The 19400-nt window shown below is 33.1% G+C and overlaps 1 protein-coding gene across 7 annotated transcripts in view; it reads right to left on the bottom strand.

Moving 5' to 3' along the window:
- Window positions 1-19400, bottom strand: part of GRIK2 (glutamate ionotropic receptor kainate type subunit 2) — a 1201011-nt gene that overhangs the window by 375739 nt on the left and 805872 nt on the right. For all 7 annotated transcript variants that reach the window (XM_054557912.2, XM_063724917.1, XM_063724918.1 and 4 more), the window contains 3 exons: window positions 18816-18997; window positions 12868-12921; window positions 9101-9274 (listed from right to left, as the gene is read on the bottom strand). In XM_054557912.2, coding sequence (XP_054413887.1) covers window positions 9101-9274; window positions 12868-12921; window positions 18816-18997 — 410 coding nt within the window. The remainder of the gene's footprint in view (window positions 1-9100; window positions 9275-12867; window positions 12922-18815; window positions 18998-19400) is intronic.

Genomic DNA, 19400 nt, shown 5'->3' with positions numbered 1-19400 from the left:
AAATAGATAAATATGAATATTGCTTACTATTCACAAAAGTGCCTGCTATGGTTTAAGTGTGCCCCCTTCCAAAATTCATGTTGAAACTTAATCCCCATTAAAACAGAATTAAAAGGTATGGCTTTTGAGAGGTGATTAAGTCATCATCACTGCATTAAACACTCACAAAAGAGATTAGCAACCTTATAAAAGAGCTCCAGGCTGAAAGGACCACTCTCTTGCCCTTTGGTTTCTCCCACCACGTGAGAACACAGTGTTCCTCCCCTCTGGAGAATATAACAGGGTGCCGTCTTGGAAGCAGACAGTTGCTTTCACCAGACACCAATCCTGTCAATACCTTGATCTGGGCTTCTTGGCCACCAGAATTGTGAGATAAATTTCTGTTTTTTATTAATTATCTCGTCTCAGGTATTCTGTTATAGCAGCACAAACGTATTAAGATATTACCTAAGATAATATGATAATATGAATTTAGATATAAATAAGAATTATATATTTCTATATATTTCCCTCTTATATTATTTATATTTATATAAAATCATATATAAATGTAAGTATTCGACTAAATGCAAATTTTAAAGACTGGGGTGAGGCCAAGGTATTTTTTTATATGGCATTGGTTTTAAATTTTTGGGGGGAGGAGCCAAAAGCAAATTACAAAAATTATTCATAAAATTGAATTAATATGGGAAAATCCATAGCTTTGGTAATTACCACCAGTCTATTCCATCTCAGTTCATCCCAAATACAACATATAGATAAGTTTGGTGTATTTTTACCCTGAATGCAAACTAGTAGCCAGAAAACATATTTTATACATTCTAAAAATAGATCCACTCTTCCTTCTGTGACAAGAGTGCACTATAGTTACAGTAATAAACTTCCTTAGCCAGAACTTTGCTGTAGTATATTATGAATATTTGAATAATAAGATTTATTTGTAGGCCTCAATTCCATCTCTTAATCTCTCTTCTTTAATAATTTCAACCAGTATTTGATGCTTTTAAATTATTTTGATTTTCTACGTTAAATGTAGAATACTTATAATTATCTTTTAATTAATTAGCATGAAAAAACATTATCCCAGATTTATATCCCACTGTTTCCCAATCCACTCCTTTAACTAACAACATTGAACATTATGTCAAACTTGCTGTTAACTTCATTCTCAGGTTAGAAACTGAGTGCCTACCCCAGTGAAATAATCCATTCTCTATTTTCTTGACCATGTTGTATTTCCTTTACTTTGTGCCCTGTACTTGCTTTCTCAAGTTCAGTGCCTTGTTACCTCAATAACCAGCTTGGCATTTTTGTTTTTCAAGATCACATTCATTGCTTTTATTAATGCTACCTTGATGCCACAGTCCGGATGCAGACGTGGAGTCTTAAATCTCAGGATGTTGTCAGTTCTCAGACTCTGCAAAGTTGGACTTCATGCTCTTGTCAGGACATTGGGCATCACCTCTTCTGGGTGTCCTTGACATTGACTGTCCCTTGAGGGGCCCTCCTTCCTGAACACCACAAATTTCTGTCTAGCTAGTCTTCCTCATATCATTGGTGATTCGTCATATCTACATAAAACCATATAGCTGTTGAAGGAGTTCAGGATATGCCACCCCAAAATATGCCACTTGTTGGATAATATACATATACATATGATATAATCATATCACACGGTATATGTACATGATCATATACATATATATGATATAGTCACATATATATGCATATGATCCTACAAGTGGCAAATTAGATATATATAATTTTTTATTTTTATATAATGTTATATGTATATATCTATCTGCTCACAATTTGCCACCCCTAAAAGCCTAAATCACTTTTCCTTTGTCTTGGCACTTTTCTAAAAAGATATCTTTCTTTGTTAAGAGGCTACATAAGCCCACGTTCTAACCACCCCTTGGGCTATTCCCATCTGAGTTCTTCAGTGTGAGTAGGTGCTGCAGACAACAATGAACTTCAGTTATTTTTTCATGTTAGTCTGTCTTCTGTTAGAGGTCCCAGACAATGAACAAACCTAAGACAGGTAGAGGAAAAGGTTTTTTGTTTCTTTTTTTTCTCCCCTACACTTTTAAATATAAAATAAGAGACTGAAGAAAATTGTGTGCAGAAATATATTTATCGTTTACAAGTTGGTGTCACATAATATTATATCAGTGCTTTGAAGATAAATTTTGCTCCTCAGGGTAAAGGGGAAAAAATCTCTCTTGATTTACCCTTACTTTTCCCAAGTGAAAAGTTTGAAAATTGACCTATAAAAATAATATGACCATTAAGATAATGCTTCACTGCAACTGCCATTTTTCATGTAAAAAACAATTACTTAAAATAGAAATTCCATCTCTATCAATTTTAGATGCTTAAATGCTGCTTATTTAATCTGTCGATGAGAAATGGCGATTAGATGAAATGTTCTATGTTAATAAAACAATGGAGGTTTTTAGGTCATCTCAATTATTTGTATTTAGATTTAACTTGTAGCTTAGTGCATCTTAGAAGATTAATAGGTACATACAATAAAGAAATATAGTGACATTCTGTTATTCACACTCCATGCTCCATGTCCTTTTACCATTCATTAAATCAAGCATATATAAATGTAACAAATGTTGTACTTATGACTTCATTACATACTCTGAAATATACAAATATTTCTGCCATATTTTATTATATTATGGACCCCAAAATGTTTCTTCTGTGGTAACAACAAGAATAAGGCTAGTCTTATAACATTTATGTTAATAAATTTTGTGAAATGTTACACATTTTTCAACAAAATACTAAGAAGTTATGTTAAATTCTTGGTAAATATATGTGTGTCTCTTGCTATCATAAAGGATCACGGAAAACAAGAAATTTTAACAAGAATTTTCAGGAAGACAGGAAAGAAGATCCAAAAATACAAAATTAAGAAGCAATCAACATCACATTTGGAACATAATTTTTGTATCAACAAAGACTGTAAAGTGATCAGAAAAACAGTTACTATCTTCTGATTTTATCAATTCCCTTAGTTATTTGATGAAATAGAGGTATTGTCTTCATTACCAAATCCTGAGTGCCTAGTATCAAATCCTGCATGCTGCATACAATACACAGTATTAAAATTGATTTTTAAAAAGTTAATTCATTAATTCATTATGTTCCTACTCTTTATTCTTTTATTTTGGTGATTTAGTGCAATATAAGATGAAGCCAACTTTTTCAAAATGCTTCACCAATTTAAAAAATGTTGAGTTGGTTTGATCTATTACTTGCCAAAACCTTATATTGATATTCATTTCAAATGAATTAAAGAAAAACAGATACAATTAATTAAGACAAGCAAATAGCAGCAAAGGTGGGTTTGCAGTTGTTCTAGCAGTAAATGAAAAAGCCTGTCGGTTCTATTTATGCTTTATTTCTCTATGGTTCTATTTCCATTGCTTTTTTTTTTTTTTTTTTTTTTGAGACGGGGTGTTACGTTGGAGTTTAGCTGGGTGAACACTGTTCACTGCAGCCTCAACTTCCCAGGCTCAAGTGATCCTCCCACCTCAGCCTCCCAAATAGCTAACTACAGGCCTGCCCCACCACACACAGCTATAAAAGTAAATCTTTATACAGTAACAAATGATTACTTGTGTCACCTTAGTGGATGAGCTAAATTCCTGCTGTAAGATATATATACAAGATGCTCATTTTTATTTTAAGATACTCAAATAAAAAAGGAAATTATAAAGTCTGGGTTCTGTGATCTGTTGTTATAAAGAAATAACTGTTACGAGGGCGTTAGAATTAAAACACATGAAGACTCACCTCTCATAAACATTATCTCTTCCTTTGTAAAAAGAATGGGAACTACTCTTCTAACTTACTATACTTTCACTATTTAATCAAAAGTATTTCTAATGGCCGAGCACAGTGGCTCATACCTATAAATAATCCCAGCACTTCGGGAAGCCAAGGTGGGTGGATCACTTGAGGTCAGGAGTTGGAGACCAGCCTGGCCAACATGGTGAAAACTCATCTTTACCAAAAATACAAAAATTAGCCAGGCGTGGTGGTGTGCGCCTGTAATCCCAGCTACTGGGAGGCTGAGGCACAAGAATCACTGCAATTGGGTGAGGCAGAGGTTGCAGTGAGCAGAGATTGTGTCACTGCACTCCAGCCTGAGTGGCAGAGCGAGACTCTGTCTCAAAAAAAAATAAGAAGTATGTCTAAGCTTTTGCCATTGAGACTAGCCTAACTGCATCTTCTAAATGATTAGATGTCTTGATAATAAAGTACAAGAGGGCAAATAAAATGCTCTCCAACATACCTTTGGGGAAATGAGAGGAACTAGTGATTAGAACACAGATGTAACATGATTAAAGTCAATTAACAAATGCATTTATTCAATCAGGCAGTCACTCCCTCATTATGAGCTCCTGTTTTACACCAGACATTAAACTAGGTATAGGGACTTCAAAGATTACAATATCTACTTCTTGCTTCAAAAGAGCTAACAGTCTATTGAAAAAGTGATATAAAAACAAACTAAAACACTAGAGTTAACTTTCAACATGGAGTTATACATAAAGTGCATAAATAAAAGACCACACATATAAAATATCTGGAGGACTCAGTGCATATTCAATCTAAAAGGTAACAGAAAACCTGAAAATTAGAGTATGAGTAGGAATATGCCAAACATTCAAAAAAAGGTAGGTGGTTTAAACAATGGAAGTATCCTCTGCTGGAATAGGTGATACATGATGAGTAACGACACATCAAAGGTGAGATGAGAGGGTGGCTTGGTGGAACAGGGAGCAAGCAAATATGAGGCTGGACAAATTGGAAAGAGCTAGATCATAGAAGGCTTTTTAGGCTTGGCAAATGAGCTCAAGTTACACCTAGTAAATGATGAGGAGCCATGAGCAAAGCTCTGAAAAAAATCATACTAGAAAGAAGGTGAATGTAGCAGAGAGATATTAAGAGTAGGACTTCAGTGAGGGGACTATTAGGAAAGCCAGGGAACGATCATAACTAAGATAAAGTTCTGGGTTGAAAAGATGAATGTAGTTAAGAAAAATATTGATACAGTAAAATTGAGAGTGTTTAATGATTTTTGAGGTGAAAGGAAATGGAGATAGCAGTTGGTGTCCAGGGTTTAAACTTCTAAAACAGTAATATCCCTATAGAAACCCAAATGATATAGTCAACCAATATGATTATTATTGATTTGTGTAATACATTTATATTATCAAGGAAATATGTGGTATTATCTATCAGCACAAGAAAAAAAGTATTGATAATTAAATTAAGCTACTGAATGGATTACAGGTACATTGGTATTAATATGTGTATGTATATTGGAACCACTGGGAAGGATTTCTGGGATATAGCTAGACTGCTTAAAATGTACCCTGAGATGTTTGTCTTGACCTGAAATTGCTGTAAACTCAATAAATCAATAATAAGTATTACCATTGTCAGGCTCTGATTGGCACTGGTTCAAAAGTGAATTCTCATCCTATAGTAAATGTGCTACATAAAGGCAGACAATGTCGGGTCAGAGGACTGGGGAAGATGTTATCTGATTTTGCAGTAAAGAACAGTAGTAACACTCATTGAAAGGTATGTGCACACCTCTAGGAGAATGAAAAGATGGGAACACAATACAGAATGCATAGTATGGAAAGAGTTTTACAATAAGGGGTTTAAGTCTGGGAAGTTCAGAGCACTAACTGGATGGCATTTTGTGGGAATGGAGAAAAGTGGGATATCATGTGTTAAAAGAAAACCCGCATGTGTAAAAGAAGAGTGTTGAGCTTTATTTCTTCCTCCTTAACTAGATCAGGCTTGGAAGTACTTTGTGAGTTGGTTCCTTGGTTGGGTTTATACCAAGTGAAACTAAAAATTTTACTGAGTTACTAACATTAACATCTTTAATATGATGACCCTAGACTGTAGAGAAAGAAACTACAATGGCAAGCGAAGTGGTTTTGTATTCAGTAGTCATTTAACTGATAGACAGTTATCTCAAAGGCCAATTAAAATCCTAACTCAACTAGAAAAACTCTTATGAATCCAATTTACTGTTTCCTTTTATAGCTCAAACATGAAGAAAGGATGTCAAAGTCTGAGCACTATGATCTTACACAATGGCAAATGATTATGATACTGATAATAATAGGTCTTACTCCAAGCACTAGAAACTTTGCTGATAATCCCATTTCTTTATGGGACCATAGGGGATAAAAAGAAAAAGAGATACGTAAACACTGAGATCTCATGAATTGACTGAAGGGAATATTGCCAATGCCACAATGCCAGGCTATAATTCTTTTTTCTTTTTTTTCTAACTAGAATCCTCTTAATTTACTGACAATATTCATGGTGGAAACAGCCTATTAATTTCTTTTCCTAAACATTTAATGACTTGTGAAAATGCTTACAATACAATTTTAAATTGAAAAGAAGAATACTTATGTAAGACATAAATATGCCCACATTTTAATACAGAACTCAATTGGTTTTATTTTAATAATCATATGCTATTTTATAATTAAGAATTAATGTTATATAATGAAAATATTTTATGTATTTTTTTAAAATTTTGTTATAATGTTATATGATGAAAAGATTTTAAAATATATTAATTTTCCAAAAGGGAAATTGTAAAAACAAAATCAATCTGCATCTATTTTGAAAGAAACTTTTATTTTAATGACAAACTTCATATCTACTTTATATTTAAGAACTATACCAAAGGAAAGATAATTGCATGGAAAATTCTTCTGAATAACTCAGAATCCATGGTTTATATACAATGCCCAGGATTTTTAATAGACACATTTTTTTCATCAGTCCATTTTTATTTTAACATTTTTCCCCTTCCAAGAAATCATGTGCCAGTTCAACAGGGAAAAACAGAAGAGGAATAGACTCGTGCTAGAAAGACAGAACCCAAATCTGTAATTCTCCTAATATCCTGTCTCTTTTTCCATATTGTAGAGGTTAATTCTCTCCAAGAGCTTCTACCTTGGAGATTAATACATCATTCTTTGTACTTATCTGTCTTTCAATAGTTTATATAAGTTACCACAAATTAGGGATTACTTCATTTCAGGAGATGACGTGTAAAGTCACAGAGGGACTCACATAGCTATACAGAGAGTACCAAAGTAAAATTGAATAATTTTTATGATTCTGATACACAAAGGGGCACACTAGTCCTTGGACTTATTTATCTGTGGAAGTCAATATATAAAAGTGTAAAATTGTTCTGATATCTACTGATTTACTTTTCTTAAAGCCATTTAATAATGATATTGAAAATAAATAATAAAATATTCATCCTGAAATCAAAGAATTGTAAAGAAAGCTATTATAATATATAAATATTTTTATATAATATATAAAAATATTCACATGATCATAACAACAATTTAAAGGATAGTATACATTATAATATTAAAAAATCACATTGTCTTAAGTTTCAAAAGTTTGATTCACCATCTTTAAACTGGTAATAAAATATAACATTTATAATTTTTTCTAGTTTGCATTTTATTTTAAATCTGGCTCCACTTTGAAGGAAAATATTTTAATTTTTAAGTTATTTAGGTATTTTCCTCTCAATAAAAATTCTCAAACATAAGTTAAAACTAAACTACTAGAACTGTTCAACTATCTCTTTATGCAACGAAGTAAAATTTCCCTATAGTGTTTCTTTTAAAACAAACTCATACGGATATATTTTCAAATTCTAGTAGGTGATTTTTCTCACAAACAGAAAACAAATGTATTTTTTGTTCCATCAGAAAGTTGATGCCTTTAGGCTAACCATTTCTTCTTCATAGTCTCTATGAAGGTACTCAATTTGTATTACAAAACCTTCTAAGGATAAAAAAATCAAATTTTCCTTTTATCCCTACAGTATCAAAAACATGCTTTGAAGCCATTGAAGTAATTAATGGAAAAATTACAATCATAATAGAAAAATCTTTTCTACATACATGTAAGGATAGAGGATGTTTTTGTTTATAAATTCTCCATTTAGACTAGTACTCATTAAAAGCAGGTGGTAATTTCCTATGAAATGTAAATATCACCCCACTGCTAAGCTATTTCCTTAATTATAGTGATACTTTAGTCTGTAGAAAAATGATTTAATAAGAAAACATCAGGCATTTATAATTTTTAAAAATAACATGATACATACCTACCAGGTCTGACAAGGTAGACACTAGCCACATTTGGCTACTACAGAACAAATATGACTGAAATGTGACTACTCTGAATTAATGCATGCTGTCAAATACATACCATCTTTCAAAGACTTAGTATAAAAAATATAAAATGTCTGTCATAATTTTTATATTGATTACTTATTTAAAAATAATATTTTTACATAGTAGCTTAAATTAAACAAACTAATAACACTGATTTTTACCTATCTTTTGGAGGACACAGTATAAGAAAACTTAAAATTATGTATGCCTTGCCATTAGATTTTTATTGTAAGCATTGGTATAAACAGCTAAAGTTGTTTGGCATAAACAACTAAGTTATATAAGAATATACCCTTCTTTTATAGTTTATGCAATAGTGCCGCTTCCGGGTTTAAACTGGGACTTGAAAATGACAAATGTGATTATTGATTAGTCTTCAGCCTTAAAGAGTAAGCTCATGAGAGAATTTTGTGTGTTTTGTGTGACATAAGTCATTTATATAACACCAGATATCAGAAATCATCATGTTGAAGAGTATTCGTATATTGATAGGTAAGATCAGAAGGATAACTATCAGATTAACGTCTTCTTTTCAGTCTCTCATTTCTCCCATGTAGGGCACTAATTAACTTTACAGAAATTCCTCTGTTGTAGTACCCTGGTGATAGTTGTAATACCTTTTGAGATCCTTAGATGGAAGCATAAGTTTTTCATATAAAATTGATTTTAAAAAATTATTAATAAGATTATTTGCTTTGTAGTTCTGATATTGTGCTTTTAATGTCAATTAAACTGAAGTGTATATGTATGCATATAAACCCAGAAGTTAATATGTATGCAACACTATTTAGAAACACACAAACTGATCTTTAAGTGGGTATTCATACCGTCATAAATCCATCCAGCAAACCTGAATCGGGTTTTGGAGGTGCCTGCAATCGTTCCATCGACCACTTTTCAATGATGGAGGAGACTTGGGTATTTTCTGTATTTAATATTCTGAACCCTGTCATATTAACACCACTGTATCGGTAGGGCTCAACATCAAGAGCAAAGAGGTCCTGAAAGACAAATGTTATTGTGTTGTTATTATCGACAGAGTATCTTCACAGGCATGTATTATTGAAATAGTCACTTATTTTTGGTTTCCTTAGGTCACTTAACACCATTGTGTCAAGTGACGTTAAACATCACAGATCACCAAGATTCAAATAGACTGTCCTCATGCTTTGGCATTGCAGAGATACATGCTCTGTATGTAAAAATCTGTGTATATATTTTATTCTAAATCCACCAGTGAAACAATGGGCTCTTCTATAACTTACCTCTAAGATTTGCAATAGCTTTCTTCTCTCTGTTTAGGATAGCTTGCCCTTATTTTATGTATTAATATTTTGCTTTAATTTTTTCTATGCCCTGCTTCCACGCCTGGTTATTGCTGTTTTTAAATTTTTTTTTTTGTCAGTGTTTCTTTGTTTGATTGTTGTTTTTAGAAAGCAAGTCACAAAATACGGCTTCTAACTAATGAAAACTATATGAAAGGTGTGAAAAAATGCTAAGAAGACTAGCCTTTTTGGTTGCAGAAACAATACAGTTCCTTCATCTCATGTCTCACACCTAGGAACTTCACTATAAGTTTCCAATAAACACTTTATGCCTATTACCCTTTCTAGTCTGTATATAGTGAACGTTCTTGCTCTGCCCTTTAGTTTTCCCAGGAGATATGAGGCCAAAGCTATCATGGAAATGGATGCCACCATGAAAACATCCAGCAAGTGGAGTTTTGCCCTCTTTCTAGTTGGCATAGCTAACCCTCAGAACTTATGGACAATATTGAGAATCAAGGCAAGATTAATGCCATTGGTTCTGTGAACAGCTTGCCTCAGACTCATACAGCTACACAGGCTAAATAATAAGAATACAATTCAGTGGAAAGCAGCTGGCATTGGCCTGAGCTCTAGTCTGTGCTATGAAAAACATAGGAATCCTTAGGTTTTTATTTTTTAATGTTTACAGTCTAGCCAAGGAGATAGGATATATTCAAGAGGTGAACAAATAAAGCATGGCAATATATGCCAAGTAGTAAAAGAGTAGAAATCATACATGAAAAAGAAGTCAGAAGCAAGGCAAGTTATTTTCAATTTGTATGGTCAAGAAAAACTTCACAGAGCAGATGGGATCTTAGCTGTGATGAGGCTCTGAACATGCTACCCCCAAATATGGTACTTGGCTATAGGAAACTGAGAAGACACAGAAGCAGGAAGGTCACTCTGTGACCTTATCCCACCTTTCTCCCCTGAAGTGGATCACAAAAGAGTTCTCTGATCTACCCCCACAGAAAGGAGGTCATAAGACTCTCATTCCAGAGGGATCCAGCCCTATACCTGGAGGTCAAGAAGAATCTGAACAATTTGGCCTTGCTAAGTTTTCTGGATTTATTGCCATTAGATCATAACCTCCCTTTGTCCAATAATTTTCCTACATAACTATCTACTCTTCATCAAACAAAGCAAAAAAAAAAAAAAAAAAGCCAGATTTTCCCATTTCTTTGAGTCTTCATTTCTGATGGCTTTTGTGTCACATAAAATTTATATTAAATACATTTTTATGTGTTTCTCTTGTTAACCTGTCTTTTGTTATAGAGATCTCAGCCTTGAACCTCATGATGTGTGAGGAAAAGAAATCTTTTCTCCCCTACAGCTGCCATTAAAGAAAGACTGGGCTGATGATTGACAAAAAGAGAATTCAAAGTGTGAGTGGAGACACAAAAATTAGAAGATATAAAACCTATTCAGGAGACTGATCCACATCAGCTCAGCTATAAATTAGAATTCCTAAAGGAGAATAGTAGCAAAAGGAAATGGGAAAGTTTGATTAGGATCAAAGTATAAAAGGCCTTCAAATGTAGGCCTATGAGTTCTATGTATCCTAAACTAGTTGTTTCATTTATTTTCCTTATTGAGAGATACTTTTGATTTCCCCAAAATCTTACGCTTATGCTGAGTTGTAACAGCACTGAAATATAATTTGCTGATGAGGGAATGCTCTCACTTCCTCTCCACCCCCACCACTAAGTTTCTTACAAGCTGCAAAAAAGTTGTCTGCTAGGAAATAATATAGAGATATGCCAGAGCCAGCTTTGCTATTTTTAAGTAAAATACATTCTACTGCATGAATAATCTCCTTTGGAGGTAAGAGTTGTCATCACAGGAAGCTATTGCAATCAATTAAATTTTAATAATCTGATCTGGCAGCTTCAAGACTTCTAGAAGCAAGGAGACTAACTGGAAGAATTTCAAGTTAATGGAGAAAACATTGGTTAGACTGGTTGTTATGGGAATGGAGAAGATAGATGCTAGAGACACTACAAAGGAAAAATCAGTAAAATTTTGTTGGTGATACAGGAGTCAACAAAAGTTGAAACTTTTAAGATAATCAGAAGAGTTGTCAATTCAGAGGACACTAAAGTTTAAATATTTTGAAATTATCTAATGGCACAACAATTAAAAGTGTTTTACAGTATACAGTAATTCATAAATATTACATAGAACATTTAGACCTCATTCAAACAAAGATGATAACTGAGGCTCTAAATACAAACCAGTTCTGAAGAAAATAATTGAAGAGAAAATAAGATTGGATGAAGTCCAAACTTGGAGATACTGTCATATTTGGGACATGCGGAAGAAAGAATTAGTAAAGAGACAGCTGTTTTACACAGAAAGGTCAGGATAATGTATTGATAACGAAATGGAGCTAACAGTAAGTTTGATAGAGGTTAAAGTCAGATTTTCATATATCATAAGGGAAAATTGTGTGGTGGGTATGTGAAAACAAAATATAAAGGTAACATTCAATTTGCTGATGGCAAATTAAAGCATATTGACTTTAAAAAAATCTAACTAAACATAGGCAAAAGCAGAACAGAAAATGTAATCTACTGAAAGGACAGCTTCAATACATCTGATTTTCAAAAAGTGAATACAGCTGAGATAACATAAGATTTTGTGCTTTTCTTTTTTCTTTTCTTTTTTTTTTTTTTTTTTTTTTTTTTTTTTAGACAGAGTCTAGCTCTGTCACCCAGGCTGGAGTACAGTGGCACAACGTTGGCTCACTGCAACCTCCACCTCCCAGGTCCAAGCAATTCTCCTGTCTTAGGCTCCCGAGTAGCTGTGACTACAGGCATCCACCACCATGCCCGGCTAATTTTTGTATTTTTGGTAGAGATGGGGTTTCACCATATTGCTCATGCTGGTCTCGAACTCCTGACCTCAGGTGATCCTTCTGCCCTGGCCTACCAAAGTGCTGGAATTACAGAAATGAGCCACTGCACCTGGCTGAATTTCCGCTTTTCTAAAGCACTGATTTCTCAGGAAACTAATTTCAAGATCCATTATGTTCTGAAAGTTCTCTAAAGTAACATAAAAATAAGACATGCAATATTTTGAATTGATATCTGAAATGATATTATTTCAAAATTATCAGCTTCTATTAAGAGTTATCCTCTCTGATAATAATTTTGGTGGGGTCTTATCAAATTAAAATATAACTACAAAGGAATCAGTCATAATACTTCTTACTAAAAAACCTATTTTTCATCTGAAGAAGTCATAATAATAAAATTCAGAACATTTTGTTTTAATAAAGTACTTACCAGAGTGGTAAAGATATAATGATAGTATTCTGTCATCATTCCCATAGCTAATGCCTAAGGAAAAAAAAAAAATTACTGAAGGTACATATTATAGGAAAGACAGTATGTCAGTAATTCAAGTGAGAACAAAATATAGTACGATGTGATAAAGAATCAACCTACAATATTCACGTTACATGCAATTAGGTTAAACTAAATCTTTTCCCAGTAGTTAAAGATTAGTGGTTACTGAAGGAATTTCTGAAGCAATTCTCTAGATAGAAAAGCTATTAGTTGAATGTTTGCAATTGTAAAGCTATGGCTTAACACATTAAAGAAGGCATTAAATTTGACAAAAAACCTGAAATTAGCACATCTTAATTTGTTACATTCATAACAATTTGAGTCTTCACTACAAATACTCCAATGAGGAACACCATTTTATTTTAATGAAAAATATTACTGAATTAGAAAAAAAGTGCTGTAAAACACAATGCCAACAGGCATTTATTTTAGCTCTTTAGAGACATTTCCATAGCATTAATGAAGGAAATGTAAATTACCACTCTTATTTAAAAATTACATATAATTAAAGAAATGTTTTTGTTGTTATTAATAAACTAGTCACAAATTACTGTGTTTTATTTCACTCTTCTACAGTCCTCATCAATTTTAGACTGTCAATCTTAAAAACAAGGACTTTTGGGTTAGAACTTTCAGTTATAACAAGTGTCCATGTCATTTTCTCTCTGAAAATAAGAGAATGCTTTTGAAATAACTGCTTATCAGTGAACAGCAGTTGGCAAGGATAATTAAAAAACAATGCATTTTTAGTTGAATGAAGAGTTCTTAGTAGGAAACAATTATTCTCAGGTACATCTAATAGCCTTCCAAAAGCCACTAACTACAAAAACTCGTTTATGAAGTAGCTGCCTCAGCTACATTCTGCATACAGAAATTAATGGGTTAAAAAAATAGAAGGAATAAGATCTAGTATTTGATAGCACAATAGGTTGACTATAGTCAATAATAATTTAATTGTATATTTTAAAATAACTAAAAGAGTATAAACGGATTGTTTGTAACATAAAGGATAAATGCTGGCTGGGTGCAGTGTCTCACACCTGTAATCCCTGGACTTCGGGAAACCAAGGCAGGAGGACTGGTTGAGCCCAAGACCAGCCTCGGTAACATAACAAGATCCCATCTCTAAAAAAAAAAAAAAAAAAAAAAAATAGCCAGGCACGGTGGCACATGCCTTTAGTCCCAACTACTCGAGAGGCTGAGGTTGAGAGGGTCACGTGAGCTCCCAAAGTCGAGGCTGCAGTGACAGAGCAACACCCCATTTCTAAACAAACAAACAAACAAAAAACAGGGATAAATACTTGAGGTGATGGATATCCCATTTACCCTGATGTAATTATTACACGTTGTATGCCTGTATCAAAATATCCCATATACCTCATAAATATGTACACCTATTATGTACCCACAACAACTAAAAATAAAAAATAAAAATAAGAAAAGCATCATGCTCGTAAATCGGCATTAACCAGTTAGGTAGGATAGCATTTGTAGTTCTGCAACATGAATTCTTTAAGAAGGAATAGATACTTGTGAAAACTTTGGAATGTATCAAATATATTTAAAAAGGGAGAAACATTGGTTAATGAAAGGTGGCATCAAAGAATTGAGCACAAGAAATTTAGGTATCAAATTACCAAATAATATTTCTTGAATGGGTAATAATTATATAAACCGATAATATTCGGATTAAATTTTCATCTCAAGCAAAATAAGACAGAATTTCCCTTATTAAATACAAATTTACAAGATCATATTTGTAGAAGGCATTCATTGCTCCTTATGGGAGCAGATGGCTCCCTGTCTCCAGTACTATTCAATGACAGCTCAATATTATGCTTGGCAATTTTTTTTACTCTATCAACTCTGTAGGTATAGAACTAGAGATAAAGGTAATTGAAAGAAATAATGATTCAGATGCATAACTAAAAATAATACTTATATAATGTTTAAAATGTGTCAGATACTATTCTAAGCACATTACATATTTAAGCCTCAAAAAACCCTAGAAGTCAGTCCTACTATTATGTTCATTTTATAGGTGAGGAAACTAGGACATGACAAGAATGAATAAACTGTCCAACAAAGTGAGACAGTGAGTAAACATGGACTCCAGGTCTCTAATGGGGAATTTGGAATCTATGTTATTTTCTGAAGTGGTATATTTCATATTCCCACAGATGTAGAACAATTTTTGACTCCATGCATTCTAAAATTTTTGCCTGTTCCTTCCTTGAAAATTTGAAAACATGGACATCTCAGGCAAGTGCATCAAATTCTGCTTTGGTGTAGGGGAAGGAGTTGAGGAGATGGTGGAGAAGATGATTTGTTCTGACATATATATTTCCAATGGCTACAGGTTTTTTCTTCATCACCTTGAGAAGAAATCTATGAGGGTAATTGGAGTCTGTTTCTGGCTTTCATTGACCTTCTCTCAGCTTTTGATTTTGAAAACAAGGATCAGTCATGTGCTGTGATATGTGATGTAGAAAACGCTGGAAGGCCAGGGGCGGTGGCTCATGCCTGTAATCCTAGCACTTTGGGAGGCCAAGGCAGGTGGATCACGAGGTCAGGATTTCAAGACCAGCCTGGCCAAGATGGTGAAAGCCTGTCTCTACTAAAAATACAAAAAATTAGCCGGGTGTGGTGGCAGCTGCCTGTAATTCCCGCTACTCAGGAGGCCAAGGCAGAGAATTGCTTGAACCCAGAAGGTAGAGGTTGCAGTGAGCCGAGATCGCACCATTGCACTCTAGCCTGGACGACAGAGCCAGACTCCATCAAACAAACAAACAAAAACAAACAAACAAAAAAATTGGAGGTAGAAATAGTAGTTATTTTTGATTAAGTACCTACATTGTAACCTTACTCAAAAAGAATGTACCATAAAACCTAAAGTATAATAATAATAATAATAATAATAAAAATTAAAAAACTAAATAAAAAACAAAAGAAAGGAAGAAAATGTAGGAAAGAAGAAAAGATGGAAAGAAGGAAAGAAAAAAAAAAGAATGAACAACAGGAATACTCTCTTAAAAGATTAGTTAATATTATTTCCAGTAGAATTTTTTTTTAAATAACTTGCTCTGGACCTGCTTTTAATTATAGCATGTCTTACTGCTACTTTTGAGTGAATTGTATGCACACTTCAAACACATTAGAGAGAACAAAATTAGTATCTTTTTATGCACAAATAATATAATAATTGCCTCAACATAAAAGCGGTTGTGATATCATCTCTCCTAAAAGAAATACTACAGATTAAATTTTCTAAAATCAAAATATTATTAGAAATCCCAACATTAAGCTGGTGTAGTGTTAACAGTGCTATATGACGAATTAACACATGCAGTTATCTAGGCAGATAATTTGCAACCAGTTTATTTTTCAGGTAAGATGCAGAAATTATATTGCTCAAGGTCAACAATAGGAGTGGGGCCTATACACATCTCTTCAATTTTTACTTTATTTTACTTCACACCGCTGTAGGATTTTATTAGCATTTTCTTTTACATTTTTTCCAGGCTAAAAGTTTTTATTTCACACTCTCTGATCTAAACTTTGAAGTTCCTGATTACTATTTTTTCTCTGTGATAGAATGTCCTTGTGAGGTTTTACTTCAGAGGATCTTGGCTCTGCCCTAGGGTATTTTCTTTGATAAATCTGGATGGAGGTAGAATCATCTGCTATGGAGGCATGCATGCCAATTAGTGTACTCAACTTGCCTCAGAGGAAATCTACTCAACTGCAAGCTCCACTCACTTTTAAAGCTTTCTAGCAGGAAAACTTCAAATTCACTGTTGTTCGATAACTAGTAAAAGCTCAATCAGTTTAAATAAATAAATTAAATTAATTACACAAACAAACACACAAGGGTAAACTGATTAAGGCCATTTCTTTTTCTGGATAGTCCTAATATTCATTCTTGGATGAAGCCAGACTAGCTGAAAGCTCATCTATTTTTGCTCTTCAACTCCTATACCATGTTTTAGGAGTTCCAACAACAGTGAATGTTCAGGAATCTCAGAAAAATTTCACAAATCACAAAATAGGACCCTATTAAATGCACTGCTGAATTTCTTAGAAGCTATACACTTTCTTCTTGGTTACTAGAATAACTGGAAAATTCAAATGTGAGACAAAGATAAAAATAACACCACCATATTTGTGGTCTTCCGCCATAGGACCTCAGAGGATGCATACTGTATAATAATGTCACTCTGGATTCATCTTAACTTTCATATTCTCATTTTACCTATTTTCTAATTTTTCATCTACTGACCTTGTTAAAATTACATTTTTATGTTATATGTATTTAAATATTCTATTATTTCTGTTTTCATTTTGCAAACAAAGCATGTTTGCAAAGAACACGTAAGAAAACAAGTATAAAATAATAAATATATCTAATAGAAGGCAGAAAGCAAATTCAATTTTTAAAGGTGACAGGCTTCTCACCTTCCAGATAGCAAAATAGTGAGAGTTAGTTCTTTAGAGAAAAGACAGCTGATCATTTACATACTTACTAGAAGCCTAGAGAAAGCAGCCAAAGCTCTGTCACTGAAATAGCTTAGTGCCACTCACTCCAGGAGTAAAGGAAAGGTCTCCTTTCCAAGCCTGTGTATTCTAACCATGATCAGGAATTGTTTGGGAATTATGTGAAACAAATCTGGACTCTAGAGTTCAGTAGTTATGTTAGTGCGTTGTTTTATTTGTTGCCAAAAAAAAAAATACAAAAACCTTCATATGCTTTATTATCCAAAGATAAAACTATAGCAATTTTTCAAATCAAATTATTTTACTGTGAAAATCAACATTTATATTGGAATATGGGATAAACATCTGCTTAATAAATTAACCATGCTATAACAGGCATTTACTATTGGCAGTTACATTTAACGGGATATAATTTGACATCTGAATCTGCATAACTCTCCAGTAGAAATATTTTATCCTATACATGAGAGGTTTCTAAATGACTGACTAGTTCCAAGCTACCAAGGTGTCAGCTCAGTGTGCATAAAAGAGTTTAAGAAACAAAATCCAAAAATTTGTGTTCAAATCCAGGCTCTACTACATAGTAAGTGTAGGGCCTTGTTCTGGCCATTTAACTCCCAACTTCAGTTCCTTCATCTGTAAGATATGGACTGATAATAATTTCTGTTTTCCAGTTTGCTGTTAGGTCTGAATAATGCTGACATAATACTAAAAGATTTCACAGCTACAGATTGTTTTGTTTGATTGATTTAGGAGGTTTTGTTTGTTTGGTTGGTTGGTTGGTTGGTTTTTGTCAGGCAATGCTTTATTCTGGAATGAATACTTGTTAACATCATTAGGTTGGATATCAATCCCCCTGCTATGTTCTTGCTACTTGACATTGGTCAAGTTACTTATTCATTTCGGGACTCAGTTTGTCTGTAAAGCAGAGATAGTCCCTACTTCTTTTTGTTGTAGTGATGATGAAATAAGATCAAATATGTAAAGTCTCTTACAGTAGATATCAGGTAAATGGTAAATCTATTACATCTTTTTCCTACTGGTTGATTGTAATGAGTGAGCTGCTTAATTGGTTGACTTAGTTCTTTCCCTCATTTCAAAACAAAAAGAAATAACTATCTCATTAATCAACTACCTCATTAACCAACAGCATTGCAGTCATTTGAAAATAACTTCAAAACTTTAAACAACCCGTTTTGAAGATCATCAATGTTTACATTACTTTTCTTTTAAGACAATTAATTAAAAGCAATTGTCAGACTTTCTATCATAAAATTACATCAAGGTTGTTATAATTGATTGCATAACAATAACATTTTGATTTCAAAGAAGATCATACTGTAAGTGCAAGTTTATGAAGAAAACAAGAATTGAAGTAATTTAAAGGTTACCTGTTTTAAAATGCCTGCTGCCATTTCATGGCTACAATCAAAGATTACGTGAAACTCCTTGCCTCTTTTCATTTCTTTTAGTAAGGGTTTTGCATCCTTTGTATCAGCAGGTAACTGACGAATTTTGAGTCGAAGATTATACCTTGATGGAGCTTTGATGAGCTCTTGCAAACGAATGAGACCTTTAATTAAAATGGAAAAAAAAAGAATATTAGAGATAAAAAATAGAGTAGGCCAAAGAATCAGAAAACATTCATTAGAATGTATAATTTTCTTATTTCATTTTAATTTTTGTGGTTACATAGGTTTGTATATTATAAATTACATGAGATAGTTTGATACGGCCAAGAATGCATAATTTTCTTGACCATGTATAAGTGTATTTAACGGTGCAACTCGAAATTCCTATTTCAAAACAATTCCATATCCTCTGTTATTTTTGTTAAAATAAACATTTCTCAAATTCTTTAAGGCATTTTTCAAGTTATGAAAGAAACACATGACTAAAAGTTAATATAAACAACTTAAATGTATAAAAAAACATAGAGTAAAATAGTTTCCCTTTATACCCCAGTTCTACTCGCC

The sequence above is a fragment of the Pongo abelii genome, chromosome 5 (assembly GCF_028885655.2).
Source record: "Pongo abelii isolate AG06213 chromosome 5, NHGRI_mPonAbe1-v2.0_pri, whole genome shotgun sequence".
NCBI lineage: Eukaryota > Metazoa > Chordata > Mammalia > Primates > Hominidae > Pongo > Pongo abelii.
Note: the sequence above shows the minus strand (reverse complement) of the source record. Positions and strands in the feature narration are given on the sequence as shown.